The sequence below is a fragment of the Carcharhinus amblyrhynchos genome, chromosome 30 (genome assembly GCF_965287045.1).
Source record: "Carcharhinus amblyrhynchos chromosome 30, sCarAmb.v2.hapA, whole genome shotgun sequence".
Lineage (NCBI taxonomy): Eukaryota > Metazoa > Chordata > Chondrichthyes > Carcharhiniformes > Carcharhinidae > Carcharhinus > Carcharhinus amblyrhynchos.
This window is the reverse complement of record NC_137353.1, coordinates 10,179,640-10,191,113: the sequence shown is the minus strand read 5'-3', so window position 1 is coordinate 10,191,113 and position 11,474 is coordinate 10,179,640. Positions and strand designations below refer to the sequence as shown.

General features: G+C 42.6%; 1 protein-coding gene across 1 annotated transcript; it reads left to right on the top strand.

The window, feature by feature from the left end:
- The first annotated feature begins 242 nt into the window (after window positions 1-242).
- rnf223 (ring finger protein 223) lies at window positions 243-5,286 on the top strand. Its single transcript, XM_080215267.1, has 2 exons — window positions 243-392; window positions 2,949-5,286. Exon 2 carries the CDS (start codon window positions 2,956-2,958, stop codon window positions 3,613-3,615), a length of 660 nt encoding a protein of 219 aa, XP_080071393.1. The 5' UTR covers window positions 243-392; window positions 2,949-2,955; the 3' UTR covers window positions 3,616-5,286.
- The last annotated feature ends 6,188 nt before the right edge of the window (window positions 5,287-11,474 follow it).

Sequence of the window (11,474 nt, the reverse complement as noted above, 5' to 3'; positions counted from 1 at the left end):
TTACCTCCTCTCTCCGTCCATAACCACTCTACCTCTTTGTGGCAGCGTTTTCGTTATTTATTTTATATTTGAAACACTTTCCCCTCTCCTGCATCACCCTGGTTGGTGGAAACGTGGATTGAATAAGTGACTGACTCAGAGGCGGGGATGTTCCTGGGGGTGAGAGATTGATTGGAGAGAAATCTCGTCACGGGTCAGCCCACGGTCGTGTAGAAGCCAGTCAGAAGCAGCCGTCCCTGAACCTGTTCAGTTGAGAACAAGGAAATAGACTCCAGCCGCTTCCCTATAAATAAAAACACACACAAGCGGCGGGAAGATATCAGACATTCATTCAATCTCATTGCAGGAGGTTTCAGGACCCTAGCTCCGCGCTCTGAGCATCCAGGACAAAGGTATTTCTGTCAACAGTTCTATTAAATAGACTTTGTAAGTTAATTATCTGAATTCAGTTTAAATTGTCTTGACGGATGGTGTCAATTCTTGAGTTATAAACTAACTAAAGAGCAGTTTGATAACTTCAGTTGTCAATAAACTTTAGTGTTCACAAAGTAAAACTTCTTAAGGCCGATTAATTTTTAAAAAGTCCCATTTGACTGAGGGGTAAATATTAGTTTTAACTTTCCCACTGACTAACTTATTCCCACTACTGGCTGCTACTTCCAATCTTTGTAATTTCTTACTTTGTAATTTCCACTGTAAATTGCTACTTTTACAAAGCTAATAGTTAGCATTCGGTAACTCATGTATCAGTTTTCTGTGAGGATGTGTATTTATTGTTTAAAGGATATTTTGTTTTAGTTCTGGTTTTTTTTTGAGTTGGATAATCCTCCGTTGGGGGTAGACAGTAGAACGAGGGGAATTAAACCAGATCAGTTGTATTGAAAGGAGCTGGCGAGACGATTTTCCTTTTTGGCCTCCTAACTGAAACCAACAATCCGTGTATGTGTGTCTGAGTCTGAAATAACGTACCAGCCGACTCAAGAACAGCCTCTTCACTGCTGCTGTCAGACTTTTGAATGGACCCACCTGCCATTAAGTTAATCTTTCTCTCTCTACCCCTAGCTATGACTATAACACTGCATTCTATACACCTTTCTCTCTGAAATAGTATGCTTTGTCTGTATAGTGTGCAAGAAGTAATACTTTTGCTGTGTACCGCATTTGACAGTAATAAATCCAACTTTCTGTATTGAGTTGTAGTTAAAAATCAAACTGACAGTGATGGAGAGGGGAGAAACTCATCTCACTGTGTTCCTGGGCACCTGTTCCTCTTTGGGGGGGGGGGGGGGTAGGTGAGTGTGGGGTAGAGAGGGAGAATGATAACCAGCTTGGGGTTTTGGAAATGCAAAGAATCATTTTGATATCCATCCGCCAGCTGTTTTCCTGATGCACACTGTGATGATTCTCCTTCTCCCACTCCCCCCAAAAAAACCTAACAATTTGGAATCTTTTTCAGTGAGAATTTAGGACTTAATTCAGCTCTCAGATCATCTGAATGTTTATCAGAATCTGAGGATTTTAAAATGTCTGAGCAATAGTTTTATGCCATTTTGGAAGTAAATGGCCTAGTTCATGACTTCTGACCTCTGCTTTTTAAATTCCTTTCTGACCAGGGAAGGCTTTGGGTATGGCTCCCACTTGTATATATGTCTACCCTGCCTTCTCTCCATTTCTATTCACAGCTTCCTCCACCCTCTCCACTCTTTACATTGTAAAAGCAAAGAACAAAGAGCAAAAACAGGCCCTTTGGCCCAACGAGCCTGTGCCACCATTTTAACATTACCAGTACTCCACCATGACCCTTATCTATTGTTTATGGCATTCCACATTGAGGGAGACTAATTTAGGGATAACTTATTACCTCCGATCAGCCTAATAGCACATCTTTGGGGTATGGGAGGAAACCAGAGCACCTGGGGAGAATGCGCAAACTCCCACAGACACTGGCCCAAATCCATGTAGCTGTAATCAATTTCTATCATCCTGAGTAGCACTGCTGCTTCATGGTGCCAGGGACCCAGGTTCAATTCCTGGCTTGGGTCACTGCCTGTGTGGTGGTTGCACATTCTCACCATGTCTGTGTGGGTTTCCTCCTACAGTCTGACAGATGTGTGGGTTAGCTGCATTGACCATGCTAAATTCTCCCTGTGTACCTGAACAGGTGCTGGAGTGTGGCAACTTTAGTGTTAATGTAAGCCTACTTGTGACACTAATAAATAAACTTTAAAAACTCATTTCCCTATTTTGGGAGTTTATTTCAGAAAGCTTTTTGGAAATTCTCCATTGCCCATGGCAAGAAGATTTAGTTTCAGGAAGATGGACAGTTTCACTGACTCACTGCAAGTTTCACTTGGTTCAATTTCTTTAGTGTAGAGTGCACCTATTTGTTGTGATTGGCCACTATCCAATGTTGACGGATGCAAGACCGAGTTTCATTTTTGCCTGGTCACTTCCCTTCCCAAATTCACCTTGGCTATTCCACCACCACCCCCCACCCCACCCGAATAGGGTTTATTTATTAGCGTTACAAGTAGGCTTGCATTACTGCAATGAAGTTGCAGTGAAAATCCTCCTTTTGATGGTAGAAAAATTACTGCAGTAACAATCTCATTAATGAGCTAGGACACTTGCTGACTTTGTGTGCAGCAGTAAATTTGTTGCTCTCTACTTCACTTGGGCTTTGTTCTGTAAAGTGGCAGATTCTTGGCACTGAACCTTCTATCGTTGGCTGACTGACTTGTTATTGAAATAAACAGGAATCTTACTTGGTATTAGTTACATTTGGGATCAGACTTCCTCAAGGTGTGTTCTTCAAAGTTAGTGTCTGCAGTTTAAAACTTGATTGAAAGCAATGTTAGTTTTAATTAAGACTCAGCAACATTTGTCACCCTTCAGGAAAAATCAACCACCTTTTGACATTTTATAATTTTTTTTTGCTTCTCCCTCAGGTGTGCAATGTCTCTTTCAACTGAAGTGTGGCACAGTGAAGTCTCTTCTGTTGTAGAAAGCCCTGATGGGAACTCTGAGGGGGGTCTGGAATGTACCATCTGCTTCAGCTCCTATGACAACACCTTCAAGACTCCCAAGTTACTTGAATGTCAGCACTCCTTCTGCTTGGAGTGTCTGTCCAGACTCATGGCCACCATACCAGAAGATGAGACCTCTATCACCTGCCCCCTCTGCAGGGTCCAGACACCATTGCCTGCTGATGGTACCCCTGCCTTAAGAACCAGCCAGGAGCTGCTATCCAAACTGCCCCCTGAGCTGCAACTGGAGGAAAAGGTGTGGATGGAAGGCAAGAAACTCTGCTGCAAGAACTCCAAGGAGCTTGGTAACTCTGATTCTTGTATTTGTATTGATATTGGTGAAAGCAAGCAAGCAAATTCATCTCCACCTGCAGTAGCAGTGGACCCCAGACTCTTAAGTTGTTTTGGCTTGTTTTGTGATTGGAAGAGAATGGCTCTGTTTATACTATTCCTGATCATTTTCCTCAGCATTGTGTTATGGCCTCTCCGGTATGCGATTGCCACAGGGAATCTGATCTGTAAGAGCAGTCCTCTGCCAACATCTGGCCCAGTCAGCACTCCTTCAACCATATCAACCTTGAACAGATAGGTTGGAAGGAAGAGCTGGTACTGTGCACCATTTGGACAGACAGCTCACTCTCTCTCTTCCTTGAACTTGGAAGATGCATCAATTGAGAACAAAATTGTTCAATGTGACTTTGAAAGCCACCTTTTAAACCTCTTCCACAGGAGGGACCAATCGCAACAAGAAGTGTATCTTAGTTTACATGAGGTTTGGTGTCTCTCTCTCTGGTGCAACGGATAATGCTCCAGCCACAGACTTGAGGGTTAAGTGTGACTGTCAGCTGGTTTGTTGTGCTGCTGTAACTCAACTGGATTCGAGTCACTCAATCTCTGAGGGTTGCAAACAAAGCTATAATTTTAAGTCTGGGGACTCTTGATATTCTTGGGGCAAGGTGTTAGCACTTTCTTTTTTTTTTGTTAAACATTGTGATCCAAGTGCTCACTTTCATCTCAAAAGGTGGTAAACTATGTATATTTTTACTTTCATCAGCACATCACTTGGGTAACAGACCAAGAACTATGCAGGTGGTAAGAGGCTTCCAAAACACTATAAAGTTTAACACTTGTAATCCACTGGTTCTGCCTAACCAGCAAAGCCAATGGCTTCTCTCTGGCACTTAAGCACTTTTGATCAACTGGTTAACTTGTTTTTGGTGGGTAGGGAATCATTGTTCTTGTCACAGTTCACTTTGACAATGGAGAAGTTAATTATTGGGGAGGAGGTTGTCACACTTCTCCAGTTATTTATATTTCACCTTTTTTGGAGATGGGGGAATAAGGTCCTAATTCAATTTGTCTTCTTGCTCTTTGGTTATATTTTCTGGGGGGGGTGGGTGGTGGAAATGACAAATTTCTGTAATTACCTGGTGTTTGAATAATCTAGTTCCTTCCTTGAACCTGCAGCCATCTTTGTCAAACCCTTAAACTCCCACTACGTCAGCTGTGGACTAAAGATTGGAGGGGGACAGAAACCTGTCTGGCCACCTATTTAGCACAGCAACTGTTTGCTTCTATCCAGCTGTAATGGCTATTTTGCTTGGAGTCTTAAAAGATGTATTTGGGATTCCTCTTTTTATCAAGTTAGCAAGTATTCTGCTTTTATGAATAAAGCAACTCTTGTTGCTTTGAAATAAACATCATTTGAAGGCTGTGTACATCATAACCATTGTCCCTTGGAACACTGGTTAACTAGATCAAGTATTTTGTCAAAAGTAACTTTTGTCACTGAAACTTGGCATAGGTGGTCCTTCTCATCTAGTGTGAGAAACATCTTGTGCCTGACTACTGATGCAACTTGTACCCTTACTGGCACAACACTCTCATCTTCAAAAATGTGAGAACAATGACTCTGAACCCATGCTTTGCACAGCAGCTGCAGAATCTAATGACCTTGTGTACAGCCTTCAACAGGACATTTTTAACATCTGAATTTTAATTTATAAAGACTTTGGGACTGTGAAAACAAATGTTTGGATGCCCACCTAATGAGCCCTAAAGGGGGACCTATCTGCAATAACTGGACTTAAATGAGCGTCTGGATTCTGTTACCAGTCGATTCTCAAATGTGCTAATGAACTGAAGGATCTCCTAACTGCTGTCCTGATTGGATTGCAGTAGGTGCTTGAATTGTTTTTTGTAGTAATTTTTTTTACATGTTAACTTGTGAACTATTTGCAATAAAGTTCTTTTTCATGAAGTTTTTCCTCTGTTTCCATCACTTAAAGGAATCTTCTACAAAAATGCAAAACACTTCCATGATCCCTATTTATGACTTGTCAAACTATAGATCAATGCACAAGTGGCAAAGTGGTTAGCATAGCTACCTCAACACTAGGAACCCAGGTTCAATTCTGGCCTATGGTGAAGTTTGCATGGGGTTCTAACCATGTTTCAAGGAGGTGTAGGTTAGGTGGATTGGCCATGGTAAATGCACAGAAGTAGAGCAGAAGGGTCGGTACAGACTCAATGGCTTTATGGGACTGGAAAATGGAATTAAAACCACTTAAATGGATATTGCTGTAAACATGTATTTTTGTTCTTATTCCCCAGTTAGGGTTTTTTCTGTTAGTCAGAATTTATCACCTGCTTGGAATTGAAGTGACAGTGGGGGAGAGTAACCTGTAGGCAACCAAGGGTGGGGATTTTACCAGAAGTTCACCACCTTTTTTTAAGGTGCAAGTTTGAGAAGGGAGAACCTTTTCAGAAATGACCTCAGCCAGAACCTGCTATTGTCATTTCTCTGCATCACACCTCAGCTGTACACCCAGCTGAGGTAAACTGCACCACCCCCTCCCAATGCTGACACCTTTTAAAGCATGCCCTTTACTGAACTGCCAACAAGTGATACTTTCCTTTTTTCTGTTCAGGCCATTCCCCTTCCTTTTGGGGAGCTGCCCCTTTTTCTTTGTCCGAATGTAATTTAAGTTTGCTTGGTTTGGCCCGAAAGACTGACAACAAGTGATACTTGGATTGCTGCCACTTGCATGGAAAATAATCTACAGCTTTTATGTAGCAGATAGTGCACTTCAATTGAATGTTTTGCATACAGAATTCTGAAAGCAATGATTAACTATCACTATAAATGTGAGTTCAGTCTGAGTGGAACTGTTTACTTACAGGAAAAAGCAAATTGGTCTTTTAAAGCCGATTACAATCTCCTGCATGAATTTCAAACTGGACAGGCTAGGAGTGAGACAATGCTTGTCTGTTTAAGATGCAGACATGCAAAATAGGAGCAGAAGTAGGCCATTGACAGAGAAACAATTCTGTAACTGTCTCCTCTTGGAAATGCAAACAAGTATTTGGTTTTCAAAAATACTTGCGTTGAAGAGGAAATGTATATTTGTCCAGCTACCCTTTCTCCACATGTAGTGGAAAAATGCATTCCTTTCCCAGGGATGTCTCTACAATGTTCTCAGGTCAGACTCCCAATGGCTAAGCCCAATTTCCTCACAGATTCAACCATGGAGAGCCCAGCTTCACTCAGCAGGAGCTGAGCCATCAGAGCACATCCCAGCCACTGGCTGGATTGCCACATGACCACACCAGCTGGTATAGCAAATCCCTGAGGATAGTGAAATTAATTGGAAGTGGTTTCAGTTACAGGGCAAAGCTTCTCAGGTAGTTTTTGTTTACCTCTTCCAAAGGGGTGAACATTAACTGCTTATCTATAGAATCACAGAACCCCTACAATGCAGGAGGAGGCCATTCTGCCCATTGAGTCTGCATGCACCAACAACAACTCCACCCAGGCCCTATCCCCAAAACCCTACATATTTACCCTGACAGTAAGGATCACTTTAGCATAGCCAATCAACCAAACCTCCTCCTCTTTGGAGTGTGGGAGGAAACAGGAACACCCAGAGCAAGCCCTCAGACTCAGGGAGAACATGCAAACTCCACAAAAGCAGTGACCTAAGCTGGGAATTGAACCTGGGTCCCTGACATTGTGAGGCAGTAGTGCTCCCTGTAAGCTTAACTCTATCTATTATTTCTTTTGTCACTCAATCACATTTAAACCCCCAAGGGAAAATCCTAAATAGATAAATGCTTTAACTCATCTTAAAACAAACACTCCATTATCTCAGATCAATTATTCTTTTATGTTCTCAGTACATGCACTGTCTGGAGCAGACAAATTTGGCACATTTTAAACAGCTGAATTTTAAATATACCCTTCACAAGAAACATGATCTAAGTACATTTCTTAATGGCACAGTATCATCACAATACTCCAATCACAAACAAGAATCTTAATGTTAAAGAAATTACATAGGTATGGGGGAGAACTGACCAAGGTAAAACTGGGCAATTAGACTGGGAGGGAGGTAAATTAACAGTGGGAAAAGTTTGAATAAACAATTTAAAATGTCTCACAAAAATACATTACATTAAAAAACAAAAACACAGCATGGTAGATCCATCTATAGCTCACAGAGTTAAGAGTAGTATTGGCTTAAAGAGGAGGCTTACAATGTTGCAAAAACAACCCCAGGAACAAATTTAAGGATTGGGAACATTTTAGTAAAAAGCAAAGGGCAACAAAGTTGGTTAAAAAGGGGGGAAAAAATAACACGTGGGTAAGCTAGCCAGTAACATAAAAACACATTATTAGAGCTTTTAAAGTTTATTTGTCAGTGTCACAAATAAGCTTACATTAACATTGCAATCAAATTACTGCGAAAATCTCCCAGTTGTCACACTCCAGCACCTGTTTGGCTACAAAGAACAGCACAGCATAGGAAATTGGCCCTACCAGCCCGTGCTGCCCATTTTAACACTCAGTGAGTGCCTTATTCAAGTCCTTCTACCTATGACTTCTGTCTACATCTTGTTCTTCTGTCCACAACATCTAGTGGACTCCACAATAAAGGGGTGCAAATTTAGGGAATTAAATGTGCACCACATTAAGGGAGATCCAATTTAGGGACCATTTATTGACACCAAACAACCTAAAAGCACATTTTTGGGGTGTGGAAAGAAACCGGGGCACCCAGAGAAAACCCACGCAAGCACGGAATGTGCAAACTCCCACAGACACTGCCCCAAGCCGGAGATCCAACCTGGGTCCCTGTTACTGCACAGCAAACGGTGATAGTTACTGAGCTGTCGTGTTGCCTGTCAATTGGTCCGATTTAAGCATACAATAATGACGTGAAGCACTAGGCAACTCTCAAAACAACATCCAAGAGCAGCCCTGGCACGTCCCTTCATGTGTATGCCCCTTGTTGGCCAACAAGGCGGACCGAATCGCCTGTAAATGTAAAAAGGAGACATCAATAAACATACAACAGCCATTAATGGAAGATCCCCACTAGCTCCAATGTAAGAGACAGGCGGGCCTTAAAATTGGTTGGCCATTGAGGGAGAATTTAGCATAGCCAATGCACCGAATGAGCACATCTTTTCGACTGTGGGAGGAAACCGGAGCACCCAGAGGAAACTCATTCAGATACACGGAGGACATGCAAACTCCACGCAGACAATGACCCAAGCCAGGAATCAAACCCAGGTCTCTGGCACTGTGACGCAGGAGTGCTAACCTCTGTTTTATGAGTATATAAAAATAAGTATGAGTGGCTAAAATCACTATTAATGCATTAGAATGACAAGCAGGCAAAATGTAAACTCGGAATGAGGAAATGGCAGAGGTATTGAAACAATGGGCAGGATTTTCCAACTGTGCAGGTCCCAAAATTGGAAAACCCCATTCGTGGTCAACGGACCTTAGCATGCTCTGTCTCCAGCCCATTACAATTCCTGTGACCAGAGGAGTGGTAAAATTCCCCCTAATGTGTTGTGATAATACCATGGGGGGTGGGGGGGGGGTTGGTGTGTGGTGAGGGAAAACCGTGTAACGATCCGTTGATCTTGAGTGGGATTTTCCCGGTCTTGGAACTTTCGTGAAGGGTCATCCAGACTCGAAATGTTGGCTCTATTCTCTCTCCACAGATGCTGTCAGACCTGCTGAGATTTTCCAGTATGTTCTGTTTCTCTTTCAGATTCCAGCATCTGCCGTATTTTGCTTTTATCTTATTTCACAGTCCCCTGCTGTGACAATTGGTAACTTGTCCCACACTGGTCTATTCACCAAACAATTTCTCTGTATTTTAAGCTGTACTGAAAACCATCAGACCTGACAGAATGTTTATTAAATCCTGCATTTTTATGAACTCCACGCAGTGAAAATCTCACTTTCTTGAAGAAGATCAAACAAGGCCCTGTATCCTTTTCAATTTTAGCCTTTCTAAATGACTTATTCTGAAAACTGTAAGACACAGAAGTATTTGTTACATGTAGCTGAGAAAATTACATCATTCAGAAGCCTGGATCCCTTGAGACAGCATTCACACTCAAAGGCACATACTGCTGCTTTAGGGATTAGCAACCCTAAAAAGTATTATATAACATGAGCACTCACACCCAGAATAAAGATAGTTGGAGTCTGAGGTTAAAATCGAAGCTAATCATACTGACATTTACAAACAAGATTCTCCCCAAAAAATTCCAAGTGCCAAATTCGCATGAAAACAGGAGTAACTCCTGCTGGTTATTCTAGCAGGATTTTCAGAATGAATCTCTGGCACTCTGAGCACTGCAGAGTGCCCGAGCAGGATTCCTTCTAAAAATCAGTGGATGGGGTTTTTTCCTGCTGGAGAGGCCGGCAGCATAGCGCTGAGTGCGCCACTGCGCATGTGCCAATCTGTCAGCGCCAAGACCGGCACATGTACAGTGGCCCCGCACTGCTGGCCTCCTGATCGCTAGCCAGCCCAATCAGTGGCCAGTCCTGCAACTCCGCAATGCTGCCCCTCCGACCCCACATCCCTTAATCGTTGGCTTCCTGGACCTCTCCAGGCAAGCCCCGATGTCCCCACTCCCCTGACCAGCCACAAATCTCCCTGACACCTGCCATCCTACTCTCGCTGCCCCCGGGCTGTCCCAATCCTCCCCTCCCCTGGCAGTCCTGACCTGACCCCCTACCCCGGACAACCCCATCCCACCAACACACCCAAGTGGCCAGCACAGATCACCCCCTTCCCTCTGACGTGGAGATGGTTTAGGAAGGGAGTTTCCGAAAATTGGGCTTCGACGACTGTTGGGGAGGTTGAATATCAAAACCCTAAATTAATGGGCAAAAGGCTGGAGAGGGCATTGGTCAAGTGAGGACATGTAGGCATTTCTGTTAAGGATGAGAATTTGAAATTCGATGCATTAATCCTGTAGGTTACTGTTACCAAATGTCATAGAGTCATACAGTCACACAAGTTTACAGCATGGAGACAGGCCCTTCGACCCAACTTGTCCACGATGACCTTATTTAAAACCCTGAAGCTAGTCCCAGTTGCCCACATTTGGCCCCAGTTGCCCGCATTTGGCCCATATCCCTCAATACCCATCTTACCCATGTAACTGTCACTATGGTTTTTAAAAGACAAAATTGTACCCGCCTCTACTACTACCTCTGGCAGCTCGTTCCAGACACTCACCACCCTCTGTGTGAAAAAATTGCCCCTCTGGACTCTATTGTATCTCTCCCCTTAAACCTATGCCCTCTAGTTTTAGACTCCCCTATTTTTGAAAAAGATATTGACTACCTAGCTGATCTATGCCCCTCATTATTGTATAGACCTCTATAAGATCACCTCTCAGCCTTCTATTCTCCAGAGGAAAAAGTCCCAATCTATCCAGCCTCTCCTTATAACTCAAACCATCGAGTCCTGGTAGCATTCCAGTAAATCTTTTCTGCACTCTTTCTAGTTTAATAATTTGAAATTTTTGAAGAATAATAAAAAGATTCAATGCACAGATGCCTCGATTAAATCGTCCTATATTGCTATGAAGATCCCTGGTGTGATTCCCAGTACTTATTGGAGGAGTTATCAGGTTGACACAAATTCAATTATGGAAATCTTGCTGCTTCTCATTTACATGAGTATCTTTAGATTTCACAACTCAATGCAAATTAATCACACTCGCAAATAATTTCAAACTATAAACCTGAGTTTATCCAAATCTCTGCCACCTGTAACTCACACCCATTCCTGTTAGTTCATTAATTCCTGCAGCCTCTGGCTTGAATTAGCCGTCATTACAACAATGCCTTGACTTCATAATTCTCATCCAGGTTTTTAGGTCCCTCAATGGCCTCGTACTCCTCTAACATTTTTTTTTAATCGTTCATAGGATATAGGCATCACTGATTGGGCCAGCATTTATTACCCATTGCTGAGGGCATTTAAAAGTCAACCACATTTCTGTGGATCTGGAGTCACATGTAGGTCAGACTGGGTAAGGATGACAGATTTCCCTCCCTAATGGACATCAGTGGGTTTTTACGGCAATGGTTCAATTATTAGACTTTTCATTTTAGGTTTTTATTGAATT

Bases quoted from the DNA above. Each gene is read 5' to 3' on its own strand.
- rnf223 (XM_080215267.1), top strand. From the start codon at position 2,956: ATGTCTCTTTCAACTGAAGTGTGGCACAGTGAAGTCTCTTCTGTTGTA.